This window comes from Protopterus annectens, chromosome 2.part0 (genome assembly GCF_019279795.1).
Source record: "Protopterus annectens isolate FY-2018-M chromosome 2.part0, PAN1.0, whole genome shotgun sequence".
Taxonomy (NCBI): domain Eukaryota; kingdom Metazoa; phylum Chordata; order Ceratodontiformes; family Protopteridae; genus Protopterus; species Protopterus annectens.
Window position 1 is genome coordinate 1,003,190,774 of NC_056728.1, and position 24,700 is coordinate 1,003,215,473.

Sequence of the window (24,700 nt, forward strand, 5' to 3'; positions counted from 1 at the left end):
AGGAGCAAAGGGGTGGTAACTATTTTAAATGTTGGGACCCACTAGATGGAGTCCCAAACTATGGAGACTGAATAGCCAAAAGAATGGACTTACATATACTAACTCTGAAATGCCACTCCTCCGAATATTCCCATTTCTCTGAGATATGGTGATCTTGGAGTTGAGATATATATCTATATATATATATATATATATGTTTGGGGTTGTGGAGGTGCAGGTGGAGCTTGATCCCTCCCCCCTGCTAAAACAAGCTTTAAGGAGAAGAGAGATTTTCGAGATTCACACTTTTCCTGTGTTTTCTGTCCTTTTTCGGCTTGTGAGCATTCAGCATTTCAAGTGCCAACATTTCAACAGGGATCCCAAAGGGGCACACAATTAATGAAAGAATATTTAACGTGTCAGAAGAGACAAGGAACCTAAATATACTGGTCATCAGATTGAACACCAGAATTTCAGCATGTAACAGCACAGCAGTTTTATTGTCTGACACCTTTGATTTGTCCAGATTTTCACAGAAAGTTAGATTTTTGCCTCATAATTTTGGACTGTTCCTCATAAAATGTGTGGTTTTCTGGCAAATCACTGAAGACTGAAGTCACTGAATAATGAGATACATTAAAGTTTCAGACTTCATATCCTTCAAAAATGCACAACAACACAAATCCTGTTGTTTTAGCAACTTTTTAACTTTATAAGAGCAATATTTAAAAACTGTCCCTATTTTTGGGCCTTTGTCCCCCCATTATTTTAATCTTTGTCCAGATGTTTTGCACTGAGAGGTTTTTCAGGAATGCCTTGCATACAAGCTTGAAGGAACCATCACTAAGGACTGAAATCCATTATGAGCTGATAAGTACTACACATAGAATTCACAAATTTGGCAGAAAAGAGACTACATAATGTGGGAACAGCATGTACTGACAAGGAGCATGATGTAACACAAATATAGATCTTTAGCGTTACTATATAAACATATGGAAATAGTACCAAATAGCTTCCTTTTCATACTGAAGGAAAATACGGCAAAAGGAAAACACAAAAATATAAATTCTAAATACATTATCAATACCCTAAAGTCGGTTATGCACTTTGTAAACAAAAATACGGATATAAAAGCATGTTTTTTTTTCATGTTCCCAATAGCATATACACTAAATACCATTATAACTCAGGACTCAGTAGCAGTTAAAACACTTAGTAAGAATGATCTAATTTACTGGCATCAGTTGATAAACACTAATAACGTACTAATGATAGAGCAAATTATTACTGAGTTCAGCCTTGAAAAGAGCATGTGTTTAACACTGCGGGGATTAAGACAAACAGTTTTAAACCAACAGCAATAATGCAGAAGTCTGTTAGGGAAAAGGTTCCCAAGTTCATAGAGCAGTTAACATCGCTGATGGAATTTCCCACAAATGGGAAAGGAATTTTATCAGTATTGTACAAATTAGCTAAAGAAACAAGAGTTCATAATAAACAAACTATATGGAAATACTATGAAACAGTTAATGGTAAAATGCCAGATGATAAAGATAAAAAAACAAATTCATACATCTCCAAAACTAACATCTTTATCACTATATTGGCAATTTTTCACATGGGAATTTACACATAGAACATACTAAACATCACACAAATTAGAACTAATATATAAATGTAAATCAGAATCAATAGCCAATTGGCAACACATGTTCTATGAATGCCATTTACTTAAACAATAAATATTAACTATTTGTTGCTCACTGATAATTTCTAATTTACAGAATCTCTAGTTTTGTTGGATACACCTGTGCCGTCTTGTGTTCCAAGGCAAAATATGTAATTTTGTGGACTCTCCTTGCTATTGCAAAGAAAAATATTACACATAACTAGAAAGCTGTAACTCCTCCCAATTTTAACATTTCAAGAACATGGTTTTATCAGTCTCGAAGTTGGAATTGAAAAAAATCAAGGAAAGAACAGAACAACCTACTTCCTTAAGCACTGCCTGGCAGAAAGTAAATCAAGTGCTGGAAACAGAAGACTGTAATAAATTATAATCTTATTCAAAGGTACATTCAAGAAAACAAAGTATTTCAAGCATAGGCATCCTATGTAAATAGCTGGTTTTGTAATGTTTGGAATTGTTTCTCCACTTTAAGCTTAGACTATGTAAGTATTTCTTTGATATATATATATATATATATATATATATATATATATATATATATATATATATATATATATATACTGTATGTATGTTTATGTTTCTGAAAAAGCAATAAAAATCTATTCAGTAAAAAAATATATACATGTAGATCCTCAACAATGGCAGCTTTATAAATGCTCCTTCCACAGTAGTTGCATATCTTTAGGAGTTGACTATTGCAAGCTACACAGCTTGTCCATTTTTTCAGCCTATATCTATGAATGTTGTCACATTAAATATGGCAACAGGTTTCTGCTCTAAATAATCTATCCCATTTGGTAATAGATTGGCCTTACCCATCCAGTGGTCTATAATTTTAGATTTCCCCCAATGAGAATAACTGGGATCATAGCATATATAATTTGAAGGGATCCATGGATGTGATAAAACATTTAGGAGCTACCTCTGCCCATTAGTAGTACAAGGGGCAGTCCTGGAGTAAATTTTCTTTTTCCTATCCATAGATTTAAGCTGAGCTTGAAAATAGACAGGTATGAATTTTGTGGGTTCCTATTACATGCCTGAAGATGTATTCTGTCAAATGCATCTTGATCGACCATAAAAGAATGAAAAGGCAAAATAGCAAAGAGGCTTATAAATGAATTCTTTCCCTGGGAAAGAATTCACTTGGCCGCTTCTGTTACTTTGCCGTTTTTGGCACTGTATTGCGATGTCAGAGTTGGTATATTTAAGTAGGAGGGGGGTGTACGGGGCAAAGCCCCCTACTTTATGTACTGATTTAAAGTTCTTCTTTTTGTTTTTGTTTTTTGGAACAGCAATTTTTTTTTCCCTTGGAAAAAAAAAATCACTGTTCTGGGGTTTTGACATTGTAAGCTTTCGCTTACATGGGGTCGATTAATCATCATTCACTTATTTAAGCGTTCGATGATGTAATATAGACCCGAATTTTGTTTTATGTGGATGGGGATTCTACCTTTTTACAAAGGAGAGATCGGGAGAGGAGGAGCTAATCATATTCTAGAATACGAGTTGTGTAAGGAAGTCTGGCATTAACAGTGTCTTCAATACTAAAGCTACTTGTGACTTCAGATTCTTAGTTCTTAACATTGTCAAGTTATACAACATCAACATTAAGAGGAAATAGTACAGTTGCAGTTTCACCTGTGGAAATGAAGTGACAGTGTGAACTGCACACAAACAGGAGGCGTGGTCTTACAAAAAGAGTATCATAAAACTGAAATGGTAGAAGGAGGATGGTTGAGCAAGTGGATAGGTTGCTTTCAAGTTTTAATAGACTGCCATTTGAAAGTCTGAGAACAGTAGCTGTGTTCCTATGAGCAGCAAAATGTTATATGTAATTTTGGGGAATTTATACTACACCTGAGATGTAAATATCTCATAGTATTGTCACCAATTCTGAGATCCACAATCTTAGAGTTAGCATATATCATTAAAAAGGGTGTGGCACACAGCTCCCTGTGTTGGTATCAGAGGGGCAAAGTCTTCAAAAAATGCTTTTATAAGTATAATGGTCCATTTCAGAATTCACGTGTCTGTGTGTATGTGTGTGTGTGTGTGTGTGTGTGTGTCTGTTGTGTGTGTGTGTGTGGGGTGGTGTCTGTTGGAACTGCAGTTTAATTTTCCAAGTGGTTAGAACTACAGTTGATATGTTACACTGATGAATTTCTGAAGGCGTTGATGTTCCTTTTGAATTATTTTAATAAAATGTCATTTTCCTGTGGAATATGTGCTAGATTTTATTTACGAAGACTGTTGGAAAAGATTGTGAAATCAAACTCGGACATTAAACTTGTTTAAAAATGTTGAATGTGAACTGCACCTCCCTAGAAGTCGTGTGGTGCACCATATACAAAGATATGAGAAATGGAGATACAGACAGACAGAAAGGGACAGGGTTATGGGTAGGGGCAGGGTTAGTATGCATGATTAAGGTGGAAGGGGTGGTAAAGCTTCATCCCCTGTAGCACCTTACTCATGCATGGTAACCCTAAGCTTAACCCTTCCCCTAACACTAACCATACATATTATGTTACTAAAACCCCTTTCCCCTAACAGTACTACTAATAATGACAAAAGGACACAGAACTCCCACACATCAATTAATCAAAACACCTAATCTATCCTCTTAGCTATCCCTAATATATATATATATATATATATATATATATATATATATATATATATATATATATAGGTTTACCATTGAAATGTCGCTGGATGTTCAAATACTTCATATGTGTGCAGTTTACATGAGTGAACATTTGCGAATGGACTGTGCATTCGCAAATATAATGTTCGCTCATGTAAAGGGATTGCGGTACAGTGCAGTTAGGGAAATATATCCCTTTCCTCATTGTACTGCGATCTCAGAGTTGGAATATTAAGTTGGGGGGTGGGGGCCGCAGGGGGGCTTGCCCCCCTGCATAAACGGGATGTTAGGTGTAGGGATTAGGGAGTAACCGCAAGGGTGGCATTGTTGTTAATGCCATAAAATGTTGTCAACATTTTCGGCATTAACAGCTGCTTTTTGACAATAGGGCCATTAGGTTAGTTGTAGTTTCGGTAAAACACTTTGCTTATTCGTACCACTTATTTATTTATTTATTTTTATGATTTTCGATATATTGATAGTAAACTATATATATATATATATATATATATATATATATATATATATATAAATGTACATATATATATATATATATATACACACACACACACACACACACACACACACACACACACACACACACACACACACACACACACACACACACACACACACACACACACACACACACACACACACACACACACACACACACACACACACATACACACACACACACACACACACACACACACACACACACACACACACACACCTGCATACACATACAGACTTTGAAACAGTTCAACACACTGCAAAATACGAAGTGCAAAAACTTAACAAAATATTTATTGATCATAAATTCATTAGCTGCTACCAGAAAAATCATCCCCTTAACCAATGCAGACCCTCTAGTACAGCCCAGTAACTGTTTCTTTCATCAGTGCATGCAGTACATTGGTATGGGGCAATTACTACAGATAGAGTAGACGTTATAATAAAAGGAAGAGGTTGTAATGAAAGAGGAGAAAAATAAAAATAAAAAATAAATATAAAACAATAGATAACAGCTGCTTAACAAAACATACTGAAGTATTTAGACAAGAGCTGGCCACAATGAAGGCAGCTATTGCAAAGGTATATGTAAACAGTAAATAATGTACTTCCCTCATTTTCCAAATCAAGGACAACACAATATGCTTTGAAAATAACTGTATAATTGTTTCCTGGAAGCAGTAATAACAGAATCGGTGATGATTACCTCACTGACATAAGGTACAGGGTCTGATTTATACCTCTGGGATGGAAATTTGGCTAGGCTTAAAATGGTCCTCTAGGACAGGTAGCCTATTACTAACTTGCTAACCTATGATTTCAGCCTAGATTGCATCTATTGTTACTACCATGAAACTAGACACTTCCATCACAATCTGTCGTATCAACAAGCTTACATGAATATGTGAATAGTGTTATTACATTTACGCCAATACACTGTACCTAGGGTTGAAAATTTCTTTGCACAAACAACAAAAATATAAAACTATATTTAAATCAAATCAAAGAACAAAGGCCAGGTCACCAAATTTATTAAAACAATAAAATATTCTAGCGCCTTGGCTCAAAGAAACCTTTAAGGAGTAAAAAAAAACACAAAATCACACAGCTTAAAGAGTATTAAAAGCATCCACCCTTAATTATTATATAAAGATGCTTTATTTTAAACTTTGCATCTCTGACTCCTGCTGACTTAAATGTAGAACGCAATTGGAAATTTTTTGTCTGCTGTCTTTTTTTAATTGATTAATTTTTGTAATTAGGGGTGGATGCTTTTAATATTATTTAAGTTGTGTAATTTTGTGTTTTTTTAACTCTTTGAAGGCTTCTCTGAGCTGAGCCACTAGAGTGTTTTATTGTTTTAATAAATTTGGTGACCTGGCCTTTGTTGTTTGATTTGAAAATTTTTTTGGCTTGTTTGTGGATAGTAAGCAGTTTTCAAAGAAAGATATGAGCCCTGCATAAAACCAAACTGTGTTAGATAAATATTGTAAAAGGTATGTGACAAGAAACACCCATAAGGCTTGTTACTCCCAATACTGGTCTCCACATCTACTTCATTTCAAAGAGCAACTAAGAACATACTGAAAGATGTAAAAAATGTTAAAGTTTTCCTCCATGATTTTTTGTTAACTGAAATAACGTAAAAAAGAGTATTTGCATTCTTTAGGCATGGTGCTAAGCAGGTTCAAAAATGCTGCATTATAGTTAAAAAGTAAACTCATAATGAGAAAACAAATCAGCATTCATATGTCAGCATTTTGATGCCATGGGTTTGCAACTGATAACAGAGATAGTGCAATAAATTCAATGAGTACCAAAATCAAAACAACACTGACAAAACTGACAATTGCACAAGGATTACTACAGGACATTTTTGCCAAGATTGCTGAATTTGTTAGTTTCAAATTTCATAAAGATGTGAACAGGTGCTAAAGCTTTTGTAGTATCTAAACAGATGTTTCATTAATCATGTGGTACTGTTATAAATTATACAAACAAAACCACTTGTCACTGTCATTTGATAAATATTCAGATGGCTTTGGTGCAGTACCTTCACATTAAGTGGCAGACAGAGGTAAATCCGTTATTTTTCTTTTGTCTAAATCCATATCACCTAAACATGACTGTGACTCAAATGAAATGAGTACAATTAGCAACAATGAATAGGGAGAAAAGACCGACAAAGATTTGTGGAAATCAGAGTCATTGACAGAAATGGCATGCAGAATTCATGGTGACTGTACAAAATAGGGTATATCATTGTATATGTAAAGGCAGCTACCCTTGTGGTATCACTATGCACGCATATGTCAGGGAGATAAGAAGAAAAAACAACCCCCCCAGCCCACTGTAGTATGACATCCTGTAAACCCACCCCATTAACGAGCTCTGGGGCAATTGGTACACTTTGTAATCACAAGAATTTCCTTTCTAGAAAGATAGGACCTCATGATGAATGGTCACAGTTAAATTATGCCCCAGTTGTGATGACACTGCTGCAGAGGGGATCTATCTGCAGTGTAGAACCCTGAGGTCACTAGCAGTTGCAAAAAAAAAAAAAATGACTAGTTAGGCAAAAAAAAAAACATGCAGAAATTATTGGAGTAAGAAAATGTCATAACTACGTTTGTGATCGAAGATTTACAATTTTAAAGATCGCAAGGTATTCACTTTTTCATTTAACTAGATAAAAGCGACAACAAATGTTCTCTCTAAAATTCTGAGTTGGTCCATACTTTGGAGAGCATACAAGTATGAAGTAATTCACATTCTGAGTAATATCATGGTAACGCATGCGCTTTAAATTGATTATAATTGTAATCGTGGAAGTAATTATGCTGTTCTTCAAAATGACTTCAGATTATTTGGATACTGGTCCAGTGACAGCTATATAAACTAAAGTGAGGGAAATTAAGACCCAGTGATACAATGCATCACAAAAGAAAGAAAGATTTTCCAGACTGCAGAAAATGGGTTCATACCTTTCATATCTAATAAGGATGAACTTGGTGTTCATGTATTATATATAAAGTGAATAAGACACTTGGCAAGATCTAGTGCAGCACTACTGCATGCTAGACAAACTGTATTACCACAACTAAACATATATCAGAATCATCAGCATGAACAATTCAGGAAGAATTTCTAGGAGGTGGCTAAATTGAGATTCTGACAGGGCAAAAGGTAGTAGTTCCTGTAAAGAACACACTATGTGCCCTACTGCTGGAAGTTTGCATCCATAGAACCATAAGCAGAAACTATGAAAAAGACTTAACAGTGATTATGCTGGTATGTCTCTACACTTATTCAAAATGAAAGAAGGTATATCCAGCATTGTTAACATCAGGGCAAGTTACAGTGTTCTTGGAATAGCAGAAATTATTGTATTCAACCATGCAGTCTCATCTGTCTGTAAGAAATTTGCAGAACGTGAAAGACTGGGATTATTCACGTCAAGTCTGGGTCTGATTATTTGTCATTGAGCATGGTAGCACAGAAGGCAGTAAAAATATTCATATAATGCATGAAAAATTATCTTCCCTGTGTCCATGTCAGTTTTTAGAATGTACTCCAGTTTTATCCCATATCTCAAAGATGTCCTGGCCATGAACTGGCATGCCTCTCTGTAGGTGGGTGTGTTTTGTAAGGGTAAACAAGTGTGGACATATGCATGTGTATGTATATGCATCAGGGGTGGCTCGTGCTATTGGACTGCAGCCCCCCCCCCCAGCTGTAAAACAAAAAAGAAAAGAAAAGAAAAAAAAATAAAAAAAAAAAAACAAGTGCGAGTCCCAGAACATTCTGCACTTGTGGCATTTCCCGCTATCCGGACTGCTGGTGAACCAGTCTGGAGCATGCACATAGAATCCAGATGGTCTCAGCAGCAGTCCGGATTAGGAAGACAGCATTCAGCAGCAAATATCCCAGAAGTCTATGCAGTTACAACTGCATAGACTGGAAGGGGATAGGACTGCAACATCTGCAGGCTGGGTAGCACCCACCTTGCTCTGCTCTTGCGGGAAGAACTAGGATGAGCATCACAGGCTTTTGGATGGATGTTATGGACTTTAGGGGAAGAACTTGCTCTCGTGTTGTACTGGATGGATGTCACAGACTTTGGGCTCAGGTAAGGAATACAATGGACCTTGGGCTCAGGGTGCACGTGTGTGTGTGTGTGTGTGTGTGTGTGTGTATAAAATGCCCCAGTTGCTATATGGTGGTGGGTAGAGAATACCACAGGCTTGAAGCCTGTACCTTGGGCCCAGGTGGCAAGAGCCTGAATTCCCTACCCACCACCATTTGTAAAAATTTTGCAGATATTTGCCTCATATTTGTTCTGCTCTGTTCTGTTCCTGATAAAATCTGTGGTTTCTGTATTTTTGTGTCTTTACACAGTCAATAGTGCAGTGGTAGCATTGTTGCCTAACAGCTACAGGTTCTCTGGTTTGATTCTTGGCTGGGGTGCCTTCTTTGTGGAGTCTTCATGTCCTCCCTGTGATTGTGCGGGTTTCCGCTGGGTACTCTGGTGTCCTCCCATCTTGCAAAGACATGTGTCTGTAGTGTTTCTCCCTGTGCCTCTACTGAAAATTAGCTTTTGTTCCAAGTCAGACTTTCTGGTTAACAAATGTTAAATAAATAAAAATGACAAGCATTTGAATTTCAGACTTCATATTCTTCAGAAAGTACACGGTAACACAAAACGTTTTATTCTAGCAATTGTCTAAGTTTATAAAATGGATATTTGAAATTTGTCCCTATTTTTGGGAATGTATTCCCCCATTATTGGCTTCATCCATGTTTTTTGTGCTAAGGTTGAGAGCTATGGTAAGAACTGAATTCACTGAATATGTTTGGGGGCTGTATTCCCCCATTACTGTCTTTGTCCAGGTGTTTTTAGCTAAGTGGTTGACAGCTATGGTGAGAACCAAATTCACTGAATATGTTTGGGGGCTGTATTCCCCCATTATTAGCTTTGTTCAGGTGTTTTTTGCTAAGAGGCTGACAGCTGTGGTGAGAACTGAATTCACTAAATGGTAGCCATTTAAGTTGGTCTTCCTGTCTTTCACAAAACAGCTGATTTGGCATAGTGGTATGTTGCTCTGACTGTTTTGCACAGGGTCCTGGGTTCAATACTTGGCAGTGAAATGTATGGTGGTAACACAGCATTTTATTCTAGCAACCTTCCAACATTATACAAGCAATGTTTAAAATGTGTCCCTGGGTTTTGGGCTTCTGCCCCCCCCCCAATACATTTCTGCTTTTTCCATATTTCTTGTGCTGCAAAGTTCAGAGATACAGCTGAGTGATGGGTAGATTTTACAAGGAGCTGAGAGCTACAGGGGAGCAAAAGTTTAGTGCTGCTTATGCTGAGTCTGCTTGCTTTGTTAATAGCACAACAGGTAATGTACTTGCTTTTCATGCAGAAGGCTGTGGGTTCTACTCCCACAGTAGGTAGATGCATTGCTGATACTGTACTGTGTTGCAAAGGGGGGTGGATGCTGCAGTCCTTTTTGGTGAAGATACCTAGTAACTATAAACCTGTTATCAGTTTGCCATCCATTCCCTATTGCAATATTACTAGCTTATCATTTTTTTAGTGTAACATACACACTTTAGTCCTCAAGAGCAACAGGCACTTCATTTGTAGATGAAACAATGAAATATAAAGTTGTTTGCTAGCAGCAACCTCTTCGTTAGTTACAGATCTCTTTAATGTGGAATTATTTAGATTACTTTTACTTCTTCAGAGATTGTGCATATTTACTGATACTGGTGGACTGTAGAAGTTTGAGTAGACTTTTATGATGGAAATGTTCTGAATCTGTCAGTTTTGTCATTATTGGTGCATTTTGTTTCATTGTTTACAGGAAAAATGTTCAAAAAAATAAATTTAAACCCCCCTCTAAAACTGTACTGTAGTGTACAAGGAATATAATTTAATACAATCAGGAAGGTGTATCAAAGAGCATGTGTATGTTTTGTGTGCAAGGGGCCTGTGATTTGAAAACAGACCAAAGTTAATCTTTATCTGCCACTGGCAAAATGTATTTTCTTTGAAAGTAGGTTTCAATGCTGTTTCAATGAATGTGGTGTTTGCAGAGAAGTTTTAATACTAAGTCTATTTTCATTGTGAGACTGCATTGCTTTGTTTAGCAGATATCTATTAGTGTTTGTGCTGTAAAATGCAAAATAAAACTTTCAAATGAAATCCAAATCATCGCAGAAGTAAAGCAGCATGCAGATTACAGTGTTTATGGTAAATTGGGTGAAATAACAAAGGAATGGGACATTGGAATGGCTGCAGGGGAGGCTCCATTTGACCATGATTTTGTGAGGGGGGAAGGGCAGCAAACCCAAAGACAGCCCTGGCTGAACTATACCCCTTCAACTGTCCAGATTTTTGCAGAATGAATAGATTTTTGCTTATTATTTTTGGTTTGTTCCTCATAAAATTTGTGGTTTTCTGGCAAATCATTTAGGAATTAAGTCACTAAATAATGACAGACATTGAGTTTCAGATGTCAGAACCTTCATAAAAATGCATGCTAAAACAAGACCTGTTATTCTATCAACTAAGTTTATACAAGAGCAATTTTTAGTACTGCTTGCATGTTCCCCCAATATATTTGGCCTTGTCCAGATTTCCTGCATTAAAAGGTTGAGAGGTACATGCAAATAAATCGCTTTATAGAATTAGGGATATTCAATCCTCTCAACTGTCCCCAATTTTGGCTTAAAATGTTGCTCTCCCTCTAATAATCCCTCTGCAAAATGGCAATTTTGGAAGAAAACATGAAGGGTTTACAATTATGTACTTTCGTGGCAAATCATTAAAGATTGAAGTTAGAAAATAATGGCAGACATTTGAATTGCAGATTTCATACCCTTCAAAAAATTCATATTAATGCAAGACCTACTACTATTCTATTATCTTTCTAAGTTTATAAAACTGTCTTTATTTTTGGGCCTTTGTCCCACTTCTATGTATGGTTTTGTCCAGATTTCTTGCTCTGAGATTGGAGGTATGAGTGTCAGAGCCACCGTCATCAGCCAGAGCCTTATCAAATTGTGACATACTTGTTGCACCCCACTCCCCCATGTAGTAGTAACTCTGGATGTGTCCAAGCAAGGCAAGGAGCAGTTATGCAGATGCCTTCTGCTGACCGTCTAAAAAAACTCCATCTATACTCTGTCGCATATTGTCTACTCAGAGGCAATCTCTGCTTAACATACAAGGCCATATCAAACCCAGAGCTGTTGGACATGCTACACCTAAAGAAATCCCAATCCCTCAGAGACGCACGCTCCAGGGATCTAAACATTGCATCACAATGAGCAAAACATGCTAGAGGGATAGGTTCCTGACCCAGAGACTCCCCAGACTCTGGAATAGACTGCCAATTCATGTCAAGCAGAGCACCTCTTTGGCCCTCTTCAAAAGGAACCTTGATGATTGGATGGGAGATAGGAATTTCACCCTGGGGATCACATCAGTCACCCTGCTAGACAGGGGTCCAGGGAAGTAAATACTGTGGGAAGAAATAGCCAGGGAATTGTTATGGCTAGGCTTGTATAGGCCCTAGGACCAATAGTCTAGTACCAACCTATGAACCTATACAGTGTAAGTGTGCAGAGTATTCCCCCATCCAAGGTAGACACAAGTACGGCAGTGGCTTTTCATCTGTCCTTGATTTTGCAGAACGTTCTGGTTTTCTGTCATATGTTTATACTTTTGATTTATGCTTCTTATTATTCAGAAAATGCATGCTGTCACAGTACCTTGTTGCTCTGTGTTTAAGTAGGAATGCTTTTATGACCATCAGGTAAGCTTGTCGGAGATTGTAAGATGCAACCAAGCTTTAATAAGCATACTGTTAAAAAAATACCAATATTCAAAGTCTTTTTGCTGTTGCCATGCAGAGAATATTTACATAACTAGATAACGTATAAGGTATTGAAATTCATATGACAGTATTTGTAATAAAGGACGTGATTACAGTATTTTCAGAAGCTCATTACATTTGCTGGAGACTTGCAGTCATCTTTGCAGGCTTTACCCGTAAACTAAACAGAATGCCAATCTATCATGTGTGGTCCATAACCTGTGCAGTAATCCTTTAACTCATTCACTCCAATGGAGCTCAGGAAGTTGCACTGTAACTTCCAATGAGTTGAGCCTAAGCCTTTTTACAGAATCAAATTATGCCCTCATATTTCAAACAAATGTTCATATCTCTGGAACCATCGGGGTTATGAAAGAAGTATAAATGGCAAACTCTTCAGGACAAACTATTTTTTATAGTGGTAGAATTCTTCAGGTTCTAGGTCTTAAACTGAATTTTATAAGTCACAGTAAACACAGTAACTATAGTATTTGTTATATTTTGTAAACAACTTACAATATCTCCACAACCACTCAAGTTACACACATCCTGTCAGTGGCATTTTATTTATCTAGCTGAGAACTTGCATTTGAGGCTAAGCAGTTCTGCTTGTGTTAACTGGTTGATGAGATATTTAGAAAAAATATGAAAATTACATCTATATAAATTAATATCATAAAAACAACAGTTAATATCTATTTACTTACACTAGACAGAGGTCAAATATTAATACAGTTGTGTTTGCTATTGTGCAAGCTTTAAGATGAAATCTTTTGAAACTTTGTATTTAGCATAGTTTTGGAATTACTGATGCAAATACGAAAAAGCAATATTTGATGCCTAGAGGCATCAGTAGGAGTTAACTGCATATGCACCTGGAGGCGTCACTCAAATGTAATGAGTCAAGCGATTTATCTTGAACTTGTTTCTTGTTTGCTGTTCATTTTTTACTTTGATCATGCCTTCCCCATGAAACAAGTAGATAGTTGTTGTCAGGCAGCAGGTCTTTTTTGGATAAGAAACATTTTTACAAGTGGGGGTATCAGCTACTTTCAGCATGTTACTTGGTACTTTTATAAAGCTGAATATAAATTATAATTTGAACTGCAGTGCAAGGAGAAGTTGTTTGAGTTGAGTGATGCTTGTTTTTTTTTTTTATACTTGATTTTGACTGGCATTCCAGTAATGTATTTAAAAAGCAATTTATTTTTTCATGCCTCACAACCTTTTTGTTTCCATCTAGATATTAAGTAAGCTGTCATGTAGCCAATGCATTGAATTTTTTTTCTTCTACACTTCATTTTGTCTTGATTGGACTCTTGTAATGGTGGTTTGGCACCCAGGGCAGCGCATTTAATTAAAGTTCCAGTTGTTGTGGTTTTGAGCATAGCCCCACCCCTTTCTAGTTGGTCACACCCATTTCCCATTGGCCCCACCTATTCAGCTGTCTCCTGCAGCCCCCCTTTAATTTAAAGTCAGAAACCGCCACTGATATGCACTCGTGTGCATGTGTATGTGTATATGTCTATGTGTTTGTGAGTCAGTGTGTCTGCATGCATCTTGCAATGATTTGTTGCCCCTCTTCAGGATTAGTTTCTATCCCTTCCACACAATAAATCATGGTAGAAGCTCCTGCTGCATTGAAATCCTGGAATGGATTAAGCAGGCATAGTAAGAATGAACAAGTACACTTCAACTAACTTCTGGACAGTCAGCTACTGAGAATTTATTAGGCAAAATTGAGCTCTTCTCTGGATTCATCTTAATTTCACAAGAAAAGTCTGCAAAAAATAAATCACATGAAAGAAATACAATCATAACACACAGAAATTATCAGTTCTGAATCAAGTGAACTGGTTAATGTGGGAAATTCTGGCCTAAGGAGAAATGGACAAATGAAAACATAATGAATATTGCTGGTCATGTGCCTTATATATAACCCAGTAAAGAGAGTGAGTGACACAACATGTTAATCAGATCTGGAAAGGAGGTGGTTACTTCTGAGACAGACTGGTGTCATATAACAAAAGATGAATTCATAAATCCTGTAAACTGGAGTGCTCCACCTGTGGCTGTGGTATGACCACTGAGGCAGGGGAAGAAAGATATACATATAGGGATCCCCTTCAGTTGATCGACCTTCCAAAATGCCGAACATCGTAGACCATATGACTGACATTTCGGAAGGCTGAAACTAAAATTAAAAAAAAAGTTATAAAAACAATGTTTTTTTGTTTTTGTTTTTTTGCAGGAGGACAAGCCCCCCTGCACCCCCCACACCCCCTACTAATTAAATATACCAACTCCAAGATTGCACTGCATTGAGGAAAAAGGCATATTTCCCATTCTGCAATGCACAGCGATCTCCATTCACGCTGTTTGACCTTCCGAAATGTTGGTCATATGGATTCAGCCATATGATGTTCAGCATTTCAGAGGGTCGATCAACTGAAGGGGATCCACATATATTGTTAATGGTGGTAGAGCACTGATCCCATTGGACCCATTTCAGAGTCAGCATGGGGTAAACACAACAGATGCATGACATTATATACAGAGTGAAGGACAAAATGCACTATATACATATATTATATACAAAGTGAATGTCACAGTTGGTTTGAGGTTGCAAAGGCAATAGATAAATGACGTTATATACACAGTGACTGAAAAAAACACAACATATATATATATATATATATATATATATATATATATATATATATATATATATATATACATACATTACATACAGAGTTGAAATCAGAGTTGGCATGCTGAGAGAATCACAATCAAAAATTGTCAGAGCAAGGTATGTAGATACAAGTATGGGATGAAGAAGTGAAGTTATATGATCAATGAGATAGCAGCTACATTTTTCTTGAGTCTTGAAATGTGCTTTTATTTCTGAGTGGAAACTGTGGTAAGAGGAATGCTCTTTAAGAAAAGGAGGAAGAAATTCTAACATTTTGGGACCAAGACGGGATGTTGTGTCACGGGTAGACAGCTAGCTTTTTCAACAGTTTTGTAGTGCTGTTCTATTCTTGGGAAGAAAGTGATGAATCTGCAAATGGCATTTGAAATGGACTGAATGGCAAATACATTTCTTTTAGAAGCTGCAGTGATTAGAGGAAGACCACATTTTAGCTGAGCATCTAAGATACATTTATACTGGGTCTGTATAGAAAAGGGAAGATCCTATCAGCATAAAATTGGAGAGAGTTGATTTTTTTTTGTGTGTGTGTAGTCCAGGTGGAGTTGGAAATTTAGGAAGGGGTCAAACTAAATCACTAGGTATATGAAAAAAGTGACAGTTTTCAATTGTGTTATTAAGATGATCAAGGATTTTTAGAGGCCTGCAGATAGAAGTGAGCTTTTGCAAAGTGTCAAAAAGAATTGTTTTTGTTTTAGAGTTGGAACAGTGCTACAACAAAGTTGCAAAGTTTGCCACAAACTCTAAATATCGCACACACCACTGTAAACCACTCCTAGAATTAAACTGGCTTGAACTCCCCAACCAACTTGCCTTTATTCAGCTATCCACCTTGCACAACCTTATTTTCAAGCCTACTGCCTGTCCTGCACTAGCCAATCTAGTCACACCTTACATAACAAATCGATCCTTACGATCAGAAGACAAAAATCTCTTAGCTATCTCAAAACCCACAAGAAAGCCTGGTCACTTTCTGTATTCATACTCTGTCTCTGTACATTGGAATTCATTACCTCTAGCTACCAGGTCTATGCCTGGCCTAACCCATTTCAAAGCCTCTTTAAAAAATCATCTCAAAAATACATGGCTCTGCTCCTGCATAAAGCCTGCCTAATGCTCAGGTCTTCCTCTTCTCTCACATTTCAATCCCTCACAAACTGCAAGATCCTGAAGCTCTTTTAACTCTTTCTCTGTTTTTATACCATATCCTTAAGCTGCTGCTCAGGGTTTATTGCTTCTATCCTTCTTAACTCTCTCTCACCATATGTCTGCATCACTAACTTTCTGGCTGCTATTTCTACATCATGTATGATGAGAGTGACTATTATCGTCTGCAATGTTTTAACTGTATAGAACTGTTTAGATGTGTAGTAATATATTACAACATCTTGTAGCAGTTTGTTCTTTCATCTTATTTTTTGTATAGTATTTCTAATGTAATCTTTATTGTATTGGATTATACTGTATTTGTATTGTACTGTATGTGGGGTTTTACTCCCCGGGCCTCTGCTGAAAACGGGTTTTGTAGACCCAGTCAGACCACCCCAGTAAACAAATGTCAAATAAATAAGTAAATAAATAGAGGAGTTTAACAGTAACTCTATCACTGACCCAATTGAATAAGAGCATGAAAAACATTCTGAAGTTCAATTTTAAGAGAGGAGACAAAAATGGGTGGAACAGAATAGGGCCATGTGATCAGCATAAGGCAGGAGAGGAAGATGGGGTACGTCAAAAGGAAATTTGTAAATGTTGATAGAAAAGACAAGAGATGCCAGGATAGATCTTGGAGGGCACCTTTCTGCAGAGGGACTGGTGTACGTAGAGGCTGATTAACTGAAATTAGCTGAGAAGTGGTGGTTAGAGAGGTAGTTTTTGAACTAGGGCAGTGTGTGATTACTAACTCCTTTTCAGAGAGATGGTCTAGGAGATGAAAGGCTCTGGCAAGGTCAGTGAAAATGGATCCAGTAATTAGGCTTTGTCCTTTATAAGAATGCTGTTGCTGACTGCCCAGATAGCTGTGGATGAACTGTGACCTTGACCTGACAAAAAATCCTTCTGGTTTTAAGAGAGAAGGGGATATTGGTTGCTGTACTGAGATAGTTGCAAATAAAGTAATTTCTGCAGAAATTTTCATAAGTTAGGGAGAATAGAAATGGGTTGAAAGCCTGATGGATTGAAGGGATTGGTTCTTACACAGAAGGTTTACAATGACATTTTTCCAGATATTAGGCATAATATTAACTATAATACACAAGTTGTAGATATGTTTTAATGGGGATATGATGTTGTTTCTTCAGTGATAAATAAATCATGGGTGAAGGCTGTTAGTACCACGGGCTATCAAGTTTCATCTGTTCAAGCAGTAGGTAGATGTTGCTGGATGTGAGTTCTGAAGTAGAAAGAAGGGTTGTAGGGAGGGGAGGTGGGAGTGACATATGCAGTTTGGAACTGGCTAGACAAAGGGTTGGAAAGTTTCCTGAAATGAGTAAGGCAATCACAGGCAGAAAGTTGAGAGGATGTGGAATTCATAGACAGAAGGCACTTCTGTCCTGAAAGACTATTGAACTTTCTCCTAAAGTAATGGGGGATTTTATTAGTGAAGCTTTGTATGACTTCATTAGGTGACTTTTCTGATGGCATACAGCTTGCTTGGCAAGGTTGCACAGCTGGGTGCAGTATTGTCTGTTTATAGTAAGAGGAAGTTTTTTCCAAGAATGCTATACCTTGTCTGAGTTGTAGAAGAGCTTTGAGCTCATAGGTTAACTAGTTGTCAATTTTTGGTTTGCACGTTCTTTGCTTTACTTGGAAACAGCAGCTTTGCAGGAGCTTTGCAGGTTAGTCAGTATTGAGGTAAGTAGTTCTGCAGCAGTGTTCAGAACTGGAGACCAGCCCATTAAGGAAAGAGTAGACTTAAGTCTGATGTTATTTTCTGATTTATTACAGAAAGGTATACACTTTGGAGGTTGAAGTGTAAGAGAGGAGTATTCAGGTAATTGGAAAAGGGACTGAACAAAATGAGACTGAAGTATCCAAGTATTATGAGACTTATTTGTGGTGGAAATTATTTCTTTTAGTAGGTTATTTAGTTTGTGGGGTGAGGAGGGAGGTACTAGATATACTACAATGAGATGTAGTATGGTCATCATTGGGAGGGAATGCATGCAAGTAGCCACTTAGAATAACCAAGTAGTTGGATATTTAAGTGGACTTGAACAGAGAAGAGTTCTATCTCCTTATATTTTTCCTGGTCTGTGGTAAAAAAAAGTAGTTGCAAACAGAGAAAATGTTGTAAAGAAAGATTGTTAGCCTTAACCTATGATTTGGTGATAGCAACTAAATCAGTCTTACGTAAGGAAATGAAGGCATTAATCTGGTCAGTTTTGTTTCTTACATGTTGGGCATTGATTAGGATACCTGGGTTAGCTTTGATATTACCTCAACGAAGCAGGAGAAAGAATGGTGAAAGTTTGTAGAGATGTTTGGACAGGTGCAGCAGTAGGTTATTAAATGATAAATAAGGGTGTGTGTGTGTGTGTGTGTGTGTGTGTGTGTGTGTGTGTGTGTGTGTGTGTGTGTGTGTGTGTGTGTGTGTGTGTGTGTGTGTGTGTGTATATATATATATATATATATATATATTATATATATATATATATATATATATATATATATATATATATATATATATATACCTCTCTCTCTCTCTCTCTCTCTCTATATATATATATACAAATCTCTCTCTCTCTACATATATATATATATATATATATATTTATATACTAATATTACTGATGCAGATATAAATATATATATATATATATATATATATATATATATATCTATAGCAGAAGTAATTAACTGAAGTAGTTAGAGTGATAATAACATTATGGTTTAAAGTATCTTGAAAAGAGCAGTCTATTCAAGTCAGTGATAAAAACAGACAGAGACAGAGTAACCCAAAAGCACCAGACACTGCTTCCACACCAGATGCAAAGAGGTTTATGAGCATAGGATTTTCTCGCTGCAGTTCTAAGAGTAATAAAATAAGCATTTTTAAGTAAAACCTGCAAATTGTATTAAAAAAGGTCAACATACAATATTCCTACAGAGCACTAACATAAGGATGATGGTTACCTGAGGAGCCTGGTTATCCACGGGCAAAACTGTGATGTTGAAACAGATGCCAATTAAGGTGCCACCATGCTGGTTACTGACAGAGAAAACAAACCTGAAGTGCTGGGGATCTGGACCAATATCTTGTAAGGGAGGCATGTAGGCCACCTTCATGTGATTAACAGCATGCTGTAAGGAGAAACAGAACAGCTAGTAAAAATGTGTAGCATAAATTTGGTTACTTTACAAGTTCAATATATATATATATACAGATAGATATAAATATACAGATAGAGTCAGTGCTTACTTTACCCCTCTCTCTCCCCCTAAAGGGCCCATCTCTATAGGGCCCATCTCTATACTGGAAGAATGCAACGTTCCTGTAATCACGGCTTCACAGGTGAAAAACACACTCTCCAAGGCCAAGAACACAGTATGCATAGGCAAAAAGTTTCCACCGAAACAATGAAGCCAATAACGGTTTATTGATCAATAATCCACAAAAGTTGCACATAAATATCCACGAACAACTAAGCGCTTTCGCCAAGGTTAAAAAACCATAGGCATCTTCAGAGTTGTTCGTTTACAATGCATTCTCCCCTTTTGTACAACTTCCAATACATTAATTAACCAATCATTCAATAACAATTGACAATCATTAAAGACACAATAAATTAATGACTTACGTCTGCCTAATATATTAAAAAGCTTGTCAGTTGTCAAATATACTAAACCCCATATATATAAACACAAATAAAACACTTTAAAATATGCTTGAAACTTCAATTTTCGCTGATACATGTATTGTATATTATTTTCACTAAGCATTCATGCCTAATGATGTATAACAAAAATATTTGTATATATATATATCAAGTTATACTTTCATTGCCTACTGGTACATGGCATGTGAAAAAAAAATATATATATGTGTAAACGAAAAATACACCTATAAAATTGGCACTTTTTCTCTTGTCCTAAAATAACACAAAAATTCTCATTGTATTAAACTAAACAATTCTGTTCTGTTTTATTTTTAAAAAAGGCTTTATAGAAATAAACTTGTTGAGACCTGGTGGACTCGTTGCATTAGTCCATATTTGCCACAAAGACTCATGTGCCTCTAAAATGGACTCCCAATCCCCACCCCACTTGTTATCAATAATTTTATCAATAACAAAAAATAGAAATTTACTAAAATTAACACACTGCCTAGAGTGCAAATATAAGGCAGTATGTGCTATTTCTTTATTTCTATAAAGCCTTTTTTAAAAATAAAACAGAACAGAATTGTTTAGTTTAATACAATGAGAATTTTTGTGTTATTTTAGGACAAGAGAAAAAGTGCCAATTTTATAGGTGTATTTTTCGTTTACATATATATATATATTTTTTTCACATGCCATGTACCAGTAGGCAATGAAAGTATAACTTGATATATATATATATATATATATATATATATATATATATATATATATATATATATATATTCAAATATTTTTGTTATATATCATTAGGCATGAATGCTAAGTGAAAATAATATACAATACATGTATCAGCGAAAATTGAAGTTTCAAGCATATTTTAAAGTGTTTTATTTGTGTTTATATATATGGGGTTTAGTATATTTGACAACTGACAAGCTTTTTAATATATTAGGCAGACGTAAGTCATTAATTTATTGTGTCTTTAATGATTGTCAATTGTTATTGAATGATTGGTTAATTAATGTATTGTAAGTTGTACAAAAGGGGAGAATGCATTGTAAACGAACAACTCTGAAGATGCCTATGGTTTTTTAACCTTGGCGAAAGCGCTTAGTTGTTTGTGGATATTTATGTGCAAGTTTTGTGGATTATTGAGCAATAAACCGTTATTGGCTTCATTGTTTCGGTGGAAACTTTTTGTTTTTTCAGTTTTTGCCGGTCATTGACCAGTTGTCTTGTGTTTACAGTATGCATAGGACCTGACAACATCCCAGGCTGCATTCTACATGAACTACAAAACTAAATGGCACCCCAGCTAAGTAACATGTTCAATCATAGCCTCACCTCAGGCTTTGTGCCCACTGAATAGCTCACAGTAACGATTATCCCACTCCACAAAGGGGGAGCCACCACGGACCCTGGGAACTACTGCCCCACTAGCCTGATGAGCCTGGTCTGCAAGGCTATTGAACTTGTAAACAATGACACTGGTAATCTCCAAACTCTGGACCCTACCCAGTTCGGGTTTGTAAAAGGCAGATCATGTCTCCTAAACCTGACAGACTTCTTTGAAGCGGTCACCAAAGCCATAGATGAGGTAAGGTGGTTCACACAGCCTATCTAGATCTCACCAAGGCTTTCGACACCATCCCCCACTCTGGAATTATAGATAAACTCACTAAACTATGTATAAATCCCTATGTCACAAGATGGGCTGCCAGCTGGCTCACTGACAGAACCCACACTGTGAAAGTAGCAGACTCTAAATCCAACTTCAGACCAGTGACAAGTGGAGTACCACAGGGTTTAGTCCTACGTCCTCTCCTGTTTGGTATCTACTTCTCTGAAGTACAGGCTAACACAGAAGGTTTTTGGCTAACAAAGTTTGCAGATGACCATAATCAAAACACCTAACAATGTGGACATCCTACAAAAGGGCCTCACTGAGACAGATGCCTGGTGTCAAAGCCATGGCCTCAAGCTCAATGCCAAAAAGTGCATTGTCATCCATTTTGGTAAAAACTCTGTACCCATGAACTACCACATAGGCGGTAGTCTACTTAACACCGAAAGTGTGATAAGAGACCTTGGGACACAGGTGGGCAGTAGTCTCTCCTTTGATAATCACATCGCCGCAGTAGTCAGGAAATCCTTCTACGTGGAACACCTCATCACAAAAGGTTTCTCATCCAGGAAAAAAGAGGTAATTTTTCCCCTCTACTCATGACTCATTAGACCCATTACAGAGTACAACGCCCCTTTTGGTATGTACCACACAAGACATCTACAACAACTGGAATGGCCGCAGAAATACCTCACAAAGAAGATTACCAGCCTCAAAACAAATGCCCTACGCAGACCGTCTCAAAACCTCCTGCTTTACTCTGTCGCATATTGCCTACTCAGAGGCGATCTCTGCCTAACATATAAAGCTATGTCAAACCCAGAGCTGCTGAACATGCTCCACTTAAGGAAATCTCAATCCCTCCAAGCTACATGCTCTAGGGACTTAAACCTTGTCACCACAATAAACAGAACATGCTGGAGGGATAGATTCCTGTCCCAGATACTTCTCATACTCTGGAAGAAACTACCGATCTATATCAAACAAAGCTCTTCATTAGCACTCTTCAAGAAATATCTTGATGATTGGATGGGAGATAGGAAATTCACCCTGGGGATCACTTCTGTGGCTCTGCTTGACAGGGGCACAGAAAAATTATTTTCTTGGGTGGCAAAACCAGGGTACCGTTTGGCTAGGCTTATATAGGCCCTAGAGCCAATGGCCTAGTACCTACCTATGAACCTATGAACATATATATATATATATATATATATATATATATATATATATATATATATATATACACACACACACACACACACACACACACACACACACACACACACGTGTATGTATATTTATAAAGCAATAAAAGAAAGTTCCATGCATAGCAGAAAGCTAATAATGGCTATCTAGACCTCACTTTCAGTCACATATCCCCTCTCTCTCACAGCCTTTCAAATCTGCACCAACACATAAGTGAATCTAAGTATTTACAAAATGAATTATTGTTACCAAATGAATGAATTTTAAAAACATAATGGTTGGACATATCAGTGTATAAGTCATGATTAAAAAAGTATGTCTTACTAAAATATAACAAGACAACTGCACTAAATAATCGGACAATTATATTGCACTGAATAAATGAAAAACAATACTTTTAAATATCACAAGTAGAAGTTTTTGTGAAATAATTATGTAAAATATAATAAATTTAGTAAATGTGAAAACATGCAACACTAACTCCATCTGCTGAACAGGAAATACAGTGCATAACCCATAAATGAAATTTCCAAATCATATTGTGCGTCTACCTAAAATATTAAAAAGAGCAGTACCCATATATTACAATAACAAAACTGGAGACTTAGATGCAAAATAAATGCAAACTTCCATAATTAGTCTAAAATAATATTACATATACATCAATATCTAAAATACATCATTTAGTCCTGGAGGGAGCAAACCTCCTTCCTGAACAGCCCATAGACATTCAATATAATGCAGTTTCTCATTTATGTGATTTTGCTGTTTATAATGATCATGACATTTATTGATTCCCATAAAAGTAAAACAGCAATAGAATGGTATAGTATGTACTTAAATAATACTTTGCTGTTATTTCTTGCACCTAATGTCACTGAGGTATTCCCTAGCACATGCTCGGAAGGGCCTAGAGGTTTGTCCAATATAAATCATACCACTAACACAGTCTATGAGATAAACCATCCAGGGTGAAGTGCACAAGGTATGTGTTTACACTTCAAAACATTTATTGCTATTGAAAGTAGAAAAACTATTGGTTTGATTGATGTATTTACTCATATTACACTGTCAACAAGAAGAAAACCTGTTGATGTACAAAGAAGCTTACAAGGTTGATTAAGAGTGGCAGAAGGCATATTAGTGCCCAAACTTTTTCCTGAATTCTTACCCCTATGAAAAGTGAACCTCATCAGATATTATGGAACTAAGATACTGGTGACGGCATACTATATGCGAAAAAGATTGGATTAATGATTTGAGTCTGCAGTTAGTATCCAAACAATTCTTTTCTCAATGATATTGAAAACTAGTGTTTTTTATTTATTCACACACACACAGAGTACTGACTCATTCTTTAAACTGGTATTCTTGTTATATTTCACTTAAAACACAGAAAACCGTTACTGCTTAAATCATAGATTCTGCACTCTTTGATTTGTTCAGCAGGTGGCACTATTTTACTACAAGTCATTCATTTTGCCACTAGTTTTATAAACAGTTGATAGTTTTCATTGAATTATTATAGGACTACTGCAGTATTATCTAATGCTATTTGGTCTATATTTTATACTATTTATTTTTACCTGTCATCATATTACTTGTTATTTGAT

The 24,700-nt window shown here is 36.5% G+C and overlaps 1 protein-coding gene across 1 annotated transcript in view; it reads right to left on the reverse strand.

Annotated features, from left to right (window-relative positions):
• FREM1 (FRAS1 related extracellular matrix 1) overlaps window positions 1-24,700 on the reverse strand; it is a 1,066,140-nt gene that overhangs the window by 617,544 nt on the left and 423,896 nt on the right. The window contains exon 14 of the mRNA XM_044060374.1: window positions 19,569-19,736. Within this exon, the coding sequence (XP_043916309.1) occupies window positions 19,569-19,736 (168 nt within the window). The remainder of the gene's footprint in view (window positions 1-19,568; window positions 19,737-24,700) is intronic.